Here is a 13,980-nt window from a genome sequence, read left to right on the forward strand (position 1 = left end):
AGCTCTAAAAATACTCTGCTGGCTCATAGCCACCACTGCCAGCCACAGATAAAAATAGGTCATGATAAATTGGGTGTAGTCTTCTACAGATGTTGGAAATGACCATGTTAACATACAGAATGTGTGCAGCTGTTAAGAAGGCAGCATTCTTTGCTGTTAGGAGCCACATTTAATCAAATTGTAATGAAAATAAGATTTGGAGACTATTAAGCTGTGGTTTTCTTTAACATTTTTCCTGCAAACTGTAAATCTCATTGTGATTAAACAGAAAAGTAAGCAGCAGTATATAGAAAGACCAAAATTTACTGCACCCACTTACAGCTCTCGTGCATAACTGAGAGCTTCCTTGGACAGGGACTTGGGCTGAAGGTCACCATTTTACAGATTATGACTTTCTTGTGTGGCAAACAAAGTTACAGGGTTTTGTCGGGTTTTTCGTGTTGTTTGAAGGGCCTGGAAGGGCCCGGAGTGGCCTTGGGACAGCCCGCGTATCGAAGGACGAGAAGAGGCTTCAGTTCTTCTTTCGGTCTTTATGTTTATTAATTGTTTATCTAAAAGATGTTCTTTCAGCCCGACAGAGATCTGCTCAGCAGTCAGCCATGAGCACACTGTGCTGTCCTCCAGGGCAGCCACCTATCTTTATACCCATTGTTACGTGTACAATATTTATCATTTTTCCCCAATACCATTTATTCTTATTACTCGGTGCACTTTCAGTAATAACCAATCCTAAAGTGCCACCATCACCAAAGAAGATGGAGGAGAAGAAGAAGAAGAAGAAGGACAGGACACACCCCAATTCCTCCATCTTACTTCTCTAAACCCCCCTGTACAGAAATCCTAAACCCTGTGTCTCACCCTCTAATTAACTAATCCCTTCACCATTCACCCCGGTGAAATCCTCCTATTCTCATACAGGTGTCGTCTCCTGTGTAGGACCAAAGTCCAGCCACCAGACACTTCTGGCAACATTCCAGGACTCCCGAGCCCCCCAAGGTGGTCTCGGTGGCTCAGCATCTCAGGACTCAGATCCTGAGATCCCACAGGGTTTGGGGGAATCCAGGGCAGCTCCATCTCTGATGCTTAAAGGAATATGGCACATGACACAGTTTCACCACACAATAAAGGAAATGGATCTGTAATAGTGAGTTTCAGGATCTGAACTTTAAGAAGAGGAAAAGAATATTTTTTTGTTTTATTCGATTTACACATAAATACCATGAGATGTATTATAACAGTTTCTCTCATACAAGACATAATCACAGAGCACTGATCACAGTCTGGTTCAGACAGCAGCATATTTATTGCAGTAGGGAATTCAGGGCAGGTTACAGAGCAATCCAGGAAGGAGGATCCAGCGTGAGACCCAGCTGAGTCATAGTGATTTGGGAGGTGGCTTTGTGAACTGCAGTCAGTACAGCACAGTCTGAGCCACACCATGAGCCGTGCTGCGTGGCCACAAAGATTTCATTAACAGCATTTAGGAGGAAGCCAGTCACACATTTAGACTACACAAGCAGTTTTTAAGGGCTCTGGGAAAGCTGGATTGTGTCTATTGCACTGCCCAGGTACAAGTTGGACAAAAATCTCAAGCAGTGAAGTTGTTTCTATCTGCACTGATGGGAAGATGTTCTAACCTCCAGCTAAGATCTGGAAAAAGCATTAACAGAAGATGACATAACTCTGGTACATAAACACATTCACATTTCAGATATCCACTCTTAGCATTCAGCAGCCCTTGGACAACTGCCATTAGCTTTGCTGTCAAAACTTTTCCCCTGTCTTCTGACCTTGGAAGCCAGGTTCTCCTTAATTTTTTCAACTTTGGTTTTTCTTCAGTGATTATTTAAAAAATTTTAAAGCTGGCAAAAGTGGAACAAGCATTACCATCCCTATCTCCTCCAAGCAGCTCTCCTCAACCAGTTAGACAATAATTATACATTATATATATATATATACATATATATATATGTATATATATGTATATATATATATCTTCATTTCAATCTAGTATTTCATTGTGTGCAGAAGACTTCTTTCTCTGGAAGACTTTTCCTAGTTTGTGAATGAATTAACACTTACAGTCCTGTTATATATAGCAGGAATATAATCCTTTCTGGCATACCTCTCTGTCTGTAATGTGGTCAGAACTGATGACAGTTTCAGAGCTCAGACTCCATGCATTTTTGTCTCCATCATCTCCTATTTATCCATGGGCTTCCTGAAGAAATGCTTCTGTTGAGAGAATGTTGCTCAGTCCAGAAGTTTTTTTCAAAGTGTGGTAAACAGAGGATTTCTGGACACCAGAGGAAGAACTGAAGACAGTCTGCTAGATGACATATCCTCCCAATTCAGACTCCTTAGAATATTTTGTTAGTGCCAACTGTTTTTCTTCTGTATTGTCCCACTGACAAGCTTTTAACAGGGAACACGCAATCCATCTTGCAGCAGCAAATTATCGTATTTTTCAGTTTCATAGTTATTTAGCCATATTTTGTTTAGTTCTGAATGTCAAAGTAGATGGTAGATCCTTGTCTCATTCTAGACTTTTCAGCTGCCCTAGTTTGTGGGATTTGCTCATCTTCTCCATTAGACACAATAGTTGCAGCGGATTTGTCATCTTTTCCTCCTGATTCATTGCATAAAATTTCAAGTGATTCATAAAGCATAGACACAGCCTTAAAAAGCAAAGAAAATGTCAGTCAAGATTTTACCCATAAAGTAGATGTAAAATGAACTTTTACCCATAACACAGCACAGCCCCAGGAAACACAAAGGAACATAGGCCATGAAGTTACAATCACAGAGGAAATGAATGTTTCAGTATTAACATTGAAAGGAAAAGCTTTCAATTCTCTTAGTTAATTAGGCAGCAGGCACAAAATACTTTTTTGAATACTAAAGATTCAGATCAGATTCTATGAAATCTGAAATGGAAAATGTTTTTACCCCCTTAATCTTTTAACTCTGATATTTCCAAAAAACTTCATCATACTCTTCCCTCTGGATGGATGCTCTTTTGATGCAGTAAACTAGCACACTGCTGTGCTAGTTGCTCTTCTGGACAGTGCAAAACTCATCCTATTCCTAAACATACATGGGTAAGTTCTTTAGCAAAATATGAGAATTAAAGATCTGCCTGAAATGTACACAAAGACCTATTCCCACAGGTATATAAAATCAAATTCTCGAGCTGAGATGGCATCAGTGAATGAATGGGTGGAAGTCATGAAGAGGTGGCTTTTTGCCTTCACACTAACATGCTGCTGTGGGGGTTTGCTGTCTGTGTTCTGATGAACCATACTCAGCACAGAGAGGTTCTGCCAGACAAATGCCAAACAGGAGCCATGGTAGGGATGGCCAACCAAGCTGGGTCACAATTCTTTGTATTTTGAACAGCCAGAACTCCCCAGTCAAGAGTGAGCATTATACATGCTACCATGAGCTGGAAGTTTGTATTAATGGTACAAAAGTGCTTAGATTTTGGCTGGAACCTGCAGAACTAGATGAAAAAATCATCAACTGCACTGGGAACTCCCTCAAAGGCCAAATTCCCCTGCAGCTGGCAGAACTGTCTGGGAAACACTCCCTGAGCATCTCAGCTGAGGAAACATGGGATGATTCTCCAGAGAGAGACAAGTGCTACAGGAGCCAGTTTTGCCATGAGGATGTTCACTCCCAGGTTAAGTTACCTTGGGTACTTGCACCTGTGTGTTGTCACCTGACCTAATTGCTCAGTATTGCTGTGACATACAATACTGAGCAATAAAATAGGTGAGAATAAAATCCATGGCTTGATTCAATTTCTGTGTTACAGGATTGTCTTTTCAACACCAAGAACTGTAAAAAAAACATGAGACTGTAAACAGTCTTGCAGAGGCAGATACAACCTTCATGTTCACTGTTCTAGAAATGATGCCCAAACCAACTCAGAATATTCACCAAATTTCCAAACTTGAAAAGTGTACATTATGTTAAAAACCAGTGTGAGGCTAGTTTTTCCCAAGTAAGTAGAGACTTTCTCACAATCAGAAAAAAAATTTAAATTAAGGTGATAGTGTTCTGCAATACAATTGAAAGGTAGTAAGGGCAATTCCAGAGATACCATAATATTTGCTTATCACTGCTAACTTAATTTGTGTGAAATGTGGTGTCCATACACATTGTATGTACTGGCTTTACTAACCCACTGGATCTCTTGAATGATTTATAACATCCAATTATGCTTGAACATTTAAAAAGATTACACTATGAAACCACTCTTTCTGCTTTCACTAAAATAGCAAAAAGTTCTGTTACATGAAGGGAAATACTGGACCTATGTCATGACACATTCCTGTGGCTGGTAGTTGCTAAATTTTAAAGCAGCTGCAGAAGATTTTTATTGCATTCATACATCCTCTGGAGCAGTCTTATCCACACAAATCCTGAGCAGTAACTGGCTACTAATGAACTTTTCACTCAGCACCCCCCAGGATGCTTGTTTTCTCATTCTCAACCTCATTTTCCTACATCTTCATTAAATATTAACAAGAAGAAGAGTAATCCCTTCATAGCTAGTAATTAGAATAATCTATTACTATGACCAGACCATATTATGACTTGTATTCTTGTGATTTTCTACTAAGATATCTCCAGTAAAAGCAAGTCTCTTAGCTTCGGTGTCAATCTACTTACAGTGAATGAATCTTCCCAGGTATTTTATTTTACTTAGAGCAATGACTATTGCTCAATTAAAGATGGATATTACTGTTTCACTACCTGCATGCTGATATTTTCTCTTGCCATGACCACAGTACCAATGTGACCAGATCAAGGCTGCAGCCAGGTTTTCTTTCAGGAGAACCTGGGAATCTGTAAGCTCAATAACTGTACTTGTGACCATGAGCTTGAACTCATGATTTTTCATCTCTTCAGTGTGGCTTGCCCAAGTCTCTCCTGCTGATTGCAATGAAAACTGTGCCTGCCCATGCAAGGGTTAAATCAGGGCTTCTTTCCCTCGCCTAATTTATGTTTCAATGTAATTAAAAGATGAATAATTGCATGGGAAAAGGAGCTTGCCAGAAATATGCTACCTGCTCTCAGCAAGTGTTGCCTTCTCTAATGACCCCGTGAGCTGAAGCTGGTCCAAGCCCCTTGAGCTTGGTACACAATTACATATAAAGGGAATTTCTTGCCACTTTTAACTTCTCCTATGCTTCTTTCTTTCACTCAGTCTTTATATTGATATTTGCTGCCTTTTTCTCCAGACAATCTTAGAGTGTTATTAACTATAATAACAGATTTCAATACTTTCCTACTACTTAAATATCCCTCTTCTTATTTCTCAGTGTGGCTTTTTTTGCTTTAAACCTTTTTCCTGTGTAGGAAGATGCTGCCCTAGGAAAAGCGGGTTCTGGTGTGCTTTCTCCCCAGTGCCACATTTTGTAAACCCTCTCATATAATGAATCTTTTTATAAACCTCTTACCCATTCAGCAGAATTAGATGAATTTTCCTCAGCTGCTTCCCTGGTGGGTTCATCTCTCCCATGAAGCTCTTCCACCTCGAGTCTCTGCTCCTGCTCTTGCCCTCCTGTCAGCACAGGAAGCTGTGCAGCACCTTGCAAAACCCAAGCTCCAGTCAGTGCTTGCTTACTGTCCATGTGCAGTCACACCTGTACTCTGCCAGAGATCAACAAGCTCCAAAATGGAGAGTGCAGAGCTCTTGTACAGCCAGTCTTAATGACAGGAACTAGAGTGGTATTCTGGCTGTAAATGAAATTAGCTGAAAACATCCCAAACAGTTACTTAAGAGGCTGCCTTAGATTATCTCACTGATCTGAGCCCTCTGCTCACAGCTGCCCTACATTTATATTTGGCCTGCACCCTTGTCATTCACCATTATCTTCCTATGACTTCCTCCATCCTTAAAGTTCTAGTTTTGAAAAAGACCCCCAAACCCAACAACAACAAAAAACCCAAATGAAAAAACAAAACTGCCCTCTGGAACCCCCCTCCCAACCAAATTAATAATTAATTAGAAAGAAATCACAGCCTGAAAAAACCAGAACTATGTGTTCAAGGCAGGGCCTTTCACATGTCACTTCCAGTTGTCACTACCAGGAGTAAGAGACTGTGATGCAGAGCTAAGTTCTGGCTCCCCACTTTTTCAGTCAGAAATCAGCAAGAAATTATCAAAACTGATATCCCTAGCCAGGTCAAGATCTTCAGTTTAAGTGATGACTCTCCTTAAAAGGTAAATAATGAAAGCAAGTGGCTGCAAGAGCACTCACATGAGCTATGAGCTCTGATCCTCCTGTCAGCTCGAGATGCCTCAGCAGGACCAGGTGAGCAAATTATACACTGAAACACCTCCTCAGTGTACCTCTCCAGACATCTCAAACCAAACCCAAAACTTATTTGTGCCAATGGAAATACTGTAACTCACCAGATAGGGTGGAGTGCTTTTTCTTTCTGTAGAAAAGATACAAGCTTCCCGCTGCCGCTAAAAAAGGAAGGATGGCCCATGATTCCAAATATCTCCTTTTCAGTGAGTGAGCTGCTGCAATTATAAATTTTAAACAAAGTGATGTACTGGTCAGAGATAAAATAAAAGATCAATATCACAGGAAAAGAAAAGGCAGATAAAATTAAAAATTATTTCAAGAGTGAATTAGGTACAAGGTCACTTTCCCATCCCTAAGGGATGTATGCCTGATGAACAATAACATCAGTAGCTCCTACAGCTCCTGCAGATTCCCATTCCCCCTCCCCACAGTATTTAACACAACTCTTTTCTGCTTGTACTTGACCAAGCAAGAGATCAGATTTCCTAACTCATTTTAGGACATTAAAACACTGATAAAGAGTTAAGCTAATCTACATTAAATTCCCACCATTTTGAACGCTACTTCATTGATTCTCTGACACTGGTATTTTCTAAATCTTTGATAATTTTTGTGTTTACCTTTGAACCAGCTGACCCACGGTACAAAATACTGTACAAAACTGGAGTGTACTGCAGGATTGGAAAGGCTTCCTGTGACTTGAGCAGTCAGCAAGTGAGCGATGTTTGGTAATGCCAAAGGTCTAAATCTAGTCCCCTAGTTCTTCTCTACATTTGAGAAGTATAAAGAGAGCTGAAGATCAGGATCTTCCAGAACTGGTGCATAATGTCTCCAGTTAGTTGTATAAAAGAAGTGAGGTAAATTGTCTTCTGGGTGTCTCATATTGTATTAATAATTTAAGGATAAACAGATATCACTCCTATTGCTGAAAATTTTAGTTGTGTGTGAATACTAATTGCATTCACGATTTTCAATGCTTAACTCAGAATTGGGACCCCCCTTGCAGGGGACCTTAAACTGCTCCCCTGTAAAAGTTAGCATGTGACTTTGGTAAAACAAGGAGACACAGCACATATAAAACAATTAGCCACAACAATTTTATGGACACAAATCCATACAGGGCCCATACTGCTCCATCATCCATATTGATTTATTTCCCACTTTTCATTAAGAACTTGTAATAAAAAATTAAAATGTTTAGTAAAGGTTACAGATAACTGAGCAGGGTAACCTTGTGATCACTGCAGCCCCCTGTAACCACCCAGCAGATTTTCAGTGTCTCACACCCAGCTGTGGCTGGGTCTCGTGTGAAACACACAGCTCATGCACAGCATTTCTGTAAACCTTAGGTAATAATTCCTATCAGCAAATCCTTATGGAGGAAAACAAACCCTACACAGGAGATATTAAGGCAGAGAGTTTAAGTCAATTGTCATTAAAAGTTGTTCAGGCCCTCTTTGTGTTTGTCTCTTTCACCCAGAGGATCCAAAGTGTTGAGAAAGGAAGGTGGGATGGGAAGGAAATGCATAAAATAGTTCAAACTGCAGAATCTTTCTGATGAAAAGTGGAACGGCACACACATGTTCTTGCCAGCCTACCTTTCTCTTCAACAATCACTGTTGTCCCATTTCCACGTAGTTTCTTAAAGAAAGGTATTTCAATAGTGATCTCACAGTAGTAAAATCCAGTGTCATTTACATTGGCGGATTTGATGACGAGCACATCCTTGTTTGCACGGGTGATGTTGGACAAATAGAGAACTTTTGATGATATTCTTTCAGTGATGTTCACTTTATTAACAAAATACCAGCATGCTCTACACCTCTCAACAGCTTTTTCCCAAATACAAGTGATTTCTGTGTAGTCTCCAACTGATAGATTTATATTTGTTGGTTCTTGGATGACTCTTAAATTATTGGGATCTGTAGCTATGGAGAAATACACGTAGATTTAAAAGGTAAAACAACAAAGACATGTCATTAAAGCTGTATTTACAAGAAATACTTTAAATATTACAGAAGTGTTTAAATATTAAAATAAACATTTAAAATAACAATTTATACTGTAAAATCATTATGACATTAATTTCAAGCTTACTATTCACTTCTCGCTTGAATGACAGCAATTGTTTTCTGGCTAAAGTAAACTTTTAATCTGATGTGTTATAGTCCTCTGTCATTGTTTGTGTGCAATAAATGAAGATTTTCTGCATGCCTGCTGATAAACATATTTTTGTTTTCAAGAAAAAGCTTTATAAAAAGAGATTGAGTCTGAAGCATATTAAACACTCTGTCAGATAAAGAAAAAACAAAAGGAGTAATTCAGAATGATTCATGAGTCAATAGTGAAAAACTCATCAAGGTTAAAGAAAAAGACAATGTAATTTTTGTCCCTATGTAGGAGTTCTTTTCCAGCACTGCTTCTAATGAATGACAAGTGTACAGCATTTTAGAAGTGTTTTTTTACATTTGGCCATTAAGTACTTGCTGACAAGCAGTTTATAACATAAAATTCATCTCCTTCATAACATAAGAGAAGCCACACAGATCCCTGTTCTCTCATGGGGTCTCTTGTCTGGCTTCTAAGAAAAGGCTGACTTGGACAGTATCAGTAGAAATCAAACTTTTTGTTCCTTCCTGCAGCATGCAAAGTAAGTGATACATGGCACATTGTGCAATATATGTACAAAACATTTTCTTCTAAAGTGAAACCACTGTGTGGGTATCAGATAACTCTTTTTACATTCTAATGGCATTGATGCTTATTACAAAACTGCTAATCCTATAAAATCTATTCCCATGACTGCTGAGACAATTATTTTCATATGCTGTATGAAGAACTATAATTCCTTTTTCCTATCCTTTAGAACATTAAAGTGAAGAACTAATAATAAGAGTAAATGGCATGATTTTCTTCTAAATTTTATCCTGTTTATCACTCAGGCACCTTTCACAGCAAGACATAACTAATTTGACAATTTTTTTCATATCTCACCCTAAAAGGGCATCTGATCAGCTTTATCAAAAAGATGCAAATAATTTTTTCTATTTTTTCAATAGAAAGAGCCTCACATTCATCACAAGTAGTCAGGCAAAGTTCATCAAAGGAGTCAGGCATCTCCATCTTTACAATGCAACACTTAAAAACATGTAGAAAACATTATGGAAAGTATAGGGCTAATACAAGCAGCGGAAAAAACAAGGGAAATAATTGATGTGGTGTGTAAATGACAACCTAGAAGCTGTTCAAGTTAAAGAAATAATCACGGATTTCAGGTTTTGCATTCATTCAGTTTGTTGTTTAAAACACAGTTGCGCTATTGACAGTGCTATATTTTCGTCCTTGCTGTTTTTCTGAAAAATATCACTGAAAAAAAAAATTTGCTAATTTTTTAACTCCTATGGAATACCTTCAGCATTATCCACTGCAATTTGTATTGAACAAGAAATATGAATGCTTTCTGCTTTGTATTTCAGTACCTATGTGATCTAGAGAAATCCTCCTCAACACTTTAAAATTCTACATCCAGCATTTGTCATAGCAAATAATCAAGTCAGAAATCCTAAAAAGATGGTGCATACATTAACCTAACATCATTTTGGGTGTTGAAGTGTTCAATTTGTTCCTCTATGCTTTCCCTGCAACAATTTCTTTGTGAAAATGCTTTTTGATTTCTCATGCTTTTTAATCTTGCTTTCAGCATTATGAAAATACAGTAAATGTTCTCCTTGTCTCACATGTGTATTTGAGGTGGATATACCATAAGTTTTTTTTTTAAATCCAGCTCAAGAATTACAAGCAACTAACTAAAAACAAAACAACTACAACAACAAAAGAAAAACAGCCAGAAAACCAAATCAACACTTACCTAAGCAGCCAAAACACACAGTTAAAAGAAGTTTCATTGAAATTATGATCATCATGCAGAATTATTAGTGTTTGCATCAGGCTGCCTTGGTTGAAGATCAGCAGAACACCAAATGAAAGCATGTCTAATGTGCGGCTTAACTTCCTCTCCCCTCATGTGGTGACGATGATACAACCTAAATGCAACCCAATTTTTCCCTACACTCTATGAAACTGCTGTTTCAGAACTCAGCCACCCTATTTGAAATGAAATAATTTCTTTAACATTTAAGCTGTGTTGTAACTGGTTGCTGTTCAACCTAAATTAGTCTCTCTTCTGGCATGACAATAGCAAATGCTGTCATGAAACCACCCGTGGAAACCCAGTCCTTTATGTCATGCCAGAAGAGAGACTAATAAAGGACTGGGTTTCCACGGGTGGTTTCATGACCGCATTTGCCATTGTCCTAAAATCCTTCATTTAAAAGCACTTTACAAGGTGAGGTTTCTTCAGCTGCTGTGCACGTGTTTGTCAGCAGCCTCTTCCAGCCAGCCAGCTGAATCTCATCCAAAGCCAGAGACAATGATGGCTCATGGTTACACTGGAGTCAAGCATTGCTCCGATCTCTCTTTACCAAACATTTCATTGCCTCCTTGCTGAAATGTTGCCTGAATTCCTCCCTCCTGGGAGAAGTACTTTTGTACTTTTGCCTTAGCAGCAGCAGAGCTCTCCTGTCGGGAGCAGCAGAGGAAGGCTGAGCTCCATGATCCCACTCAAAGTGGCCCCAGCATCCTGCAACACCAGTGGGGACCTTGCGCTGTGCATGCAATGCATCAACCATCACCTCTGTGGGTGCAGCTGCATCAATGCAATACCAGTGCCATGTACATTGACTAAAGCTCATTTCAGGAAGGTTATAAGCATGGGATAAAAGGAAACAATCTACACTTACCTCATCAAGGTAAGGGTAAAACTTATTTGACATCAACTACTAAAAAATTTTCTGCAAATGCAGGTAACTGTACGTTGCTTAATATTCTCCAGCACTGATTTTTGGCTCCAACACAGAAACACTTATATGGCCTGGCCAGAGACTTTCCCTGGAAGACAAAACATTGCATTTGTTTCTTAACTTATCCATCTTATTCCATGTTTCAAATGCAGTTACCAGGCCAGAAAAAAATTGTCCTGCAAACACGTTCAGTTGGATAATGTCAAAATTGCAATGACAGAAAAAAAAAAAAAAGATAAAAAAGTAAATCAAATAGAACATGCTGAGAATATAAATCAGTTACCTTAAAAACTTGATTAAGAATCTGTCAGCCACTAATTTCCTAGAACTAATATCAGGTTTGAGTAGCACTGGGCAGGTGCCCGGAAACAACTGAACAACATTTTGTAATGATGACACAGTCACATTTAGAGCCTAAGGCACTGACTGTTCCTTTCCAGTTATCAGTAACAAAAGCACAGTGCACCAGCTCAGCTACTTCTCTATATCTACCTTACAGATATCATTTCAGTGATATTGAGATTGCCATGCAAAATTAGGAGGAAGAAGATAGCAAAGATAAATGTCACAAAGTGTTACAGGCTAACCCCATTTCTGATGGTATCCAGCTGACCTGTTTATCATCTCTTAGAACTAGTGAGGACATAAATACCTTTAAATTCAAATGAATAAAGGGATTTATTAAAGGAAATAATTTATATTTAAGGGTATTATTTCCTTATGTAAATATTTCTCCTTGCATCCATGCTTTGGTAGTACTGATCAAAGATATAGATTGCACTAAAAATTTACATACACAAAGATGCATGCGTAAATCCAAAGGAAAAACTATTTTATTTTTATTTAAATTACTGCATTTGTGAATTTAGTGTTGAGTCGCTCAGCTGGCAGCTCCAACATGCAGAATAATTTGTCTAGAAACTAGGTGCAGCTTTTTCCATAGTGCTGATAGCAGCTTGTATTTACTCTAAGTGATACTTTGGTTCTAGTCCAAAGCATCTACTGTCAGAGATGAAATGAACTAGCACACAAGAAAAAAGAGGTTGGCTGAAAGGTTTATTTTTAGCCCTGGTAACTTCTCTGTACCATTTTACAACACAACCTCACAAACTCTCATGACAGCACTACTGAGTGGGTGGAAAAATATGGTGTCAAAATTTCTTAAGTGACCTTTGCTGCCAGGAGAAGTGTAGCACACAAAATAACTATGTGGGTCAGGAAAGCATCTACTACAGAAAGAAAAGAAATACTAATGGGATCTTTCTGCAACTCAATCATATTTAACCTTGGAAACTGCACTGATGAATTTGGATTCTCTAAACGTGCAAACTCACCCGTGTGCTGGAAAAGATTGACGAGCAGCTGCTCAGTGCAGAGTCAGTCTCCTCAAACACTTCCCACCAATCTCTCTTCCTAAAACTTTTCTGTCACTTTCAAAGAGCACCACTTGGGACATACTGAAAATTACCTGAAACTTTTAAACAAAGAGGATCTAAACCCTCTTCCTTCTCCTTACCGATATGTCAGACTTGTTTGAGAGCTTGTCATACAAGGATTAATGAGACAGCAGATTTTTTGAGGTGCAACTGTCAGCTGGGAAAAATTATTAATAGATAGAAACAGTGAGAATGTGTGTGGAACTGAAACTAACACCAAGGCTTCCCATAGCACAAACATGCTGCACACGTGTGACTTTGTCCTCTGGTGACAACATTACATCAACCCTCTGCCTTTTGTAGGTCCTGTCTGATCTATGGTTTGAAGTAGTATTTGAGTGGCTTGACTTCTATAAATTTTTTATGTAGCAATGCAGTATTCCTCCTCACTAGATTCATATATTGAGGGAAGAAAAAAGATCATTAGTAAACAGGTCACTCTACTGAGATTCAAATGCCTGCAGGCTTCCATTTGCATAGGCTGAGACTTCTCAGGAAAAAGAAGGTACAATATGGAATGACATCTTCTAGCAGGAATGCCAGGCTTTTTACAGACCACAGTCTGGGATGCCTCTGGTGCAATACAAGATTTGACTTTGGCAAATTATTCCCTGATGGCCAATTGCATTGAAATAACTCCAGATAAAATATTCCTTTTTATGTTATTTTTCTTCCTTTAAATCAGAAAGCTCCCACTAATCAAAACAGAAATTCCCTCAAAGAGATGAATCAGCTGGTAATGAGGTATTCCTTCTTGTATTACCCTGTGTAAGAAGGTTTTTGTAGATCTAGTTCAATCTGTCACCTGGGAAAGCAGCATCCAAGGTAGCAGCTGTAGGATCCCTTGCTGCTTGGCCAGGACTGACCATGCAATTGCTCACTAAAGGAACAGCTCAATTTTTTTAAATGTATCAACATGACTTGTTGTTACCATCTCTTGTATTAGCAAACACCATTTCAATCATATCTCTGTGTAACCCATGCATTATATTCCACTGCAGAACCAAGCAGGGCATGAAGGAAGGTGTAGTATCAGTGAAAATTACCTAGTTGAACACATTTCATTTCCCAAATACATACACAAAGCACAATGAAAACCAGTACTGCCATCATGCTTTACTGTACCAGAGTAACTTTTTATGTGCTTCCCCTTCTGATGTTGCAGGAAGATGGTTTCCACTGCAGTAGGACAGGCTTGATTGGCACATCACTAAATATTTACAGCCATGGATGAAAAATGACCATCAGAAAATATGAAACAACCTCTCTTTATCCAATAACTGAATGTGACAGTTTCTGCAGTGATTTCAGTGAGGCGCAAAACAGGCTGTCTGCCCAGAAAAGTTGACCACAAGTGCA

At 38.8% G+C, this 13,980-nt stretch overlaps 1 protein-coding gene across 1 annotated transcript; it reads right to left on the bottom strand.

The window, feature by feature from the left end:
- Positions 1 to 1,289: 1,289 nt before the first annotated feature.
- Positions 1,290 to 9,449, bottom strand: LOC135447377 (uncharacterized). The gene is made up of 5 exons (XM_064712314.1): positions 9,398 to 9,449; positions 7,925 to 8,254; positions 6,428 to 6,541; positions 5,469 to 5,599; positions 1,290 to 2,678 (listed from the first exon to the last, which is right to left on the bottom strand). The coding sequence occupies exons 1-5, from the start codon at positions 9,447 to 9,449 to the stop codon at positions 2,499 to 2,501; spliced, it is 807 nt and encodes a 268-aa protein (XP_064568384.1). The 3' UTR covers positions 1,290 to 2,498.
- Between the last annotated feature and the right edge of the window lie 4,531 nt (positions 9,450 to 13,980).

The sequence above is a fragment of the Zonotrichia leucophrys genome, chromosome 4 (genome assembly GCF_028769735.1).
Source record: "Zonotrichia leucophrys gambelii isolate GWCS_2022_RI chromosome 4, RI_Zleu_2.0, whole genome shotgun sequence".
In the NCBI taxonomy this organism is placed as follows: Eukaryota; Metazoa; Chordata; class Aves; order Passeriformes; family Passerellidae; genus Zonotrichia; species Zonotrichia leucophrys.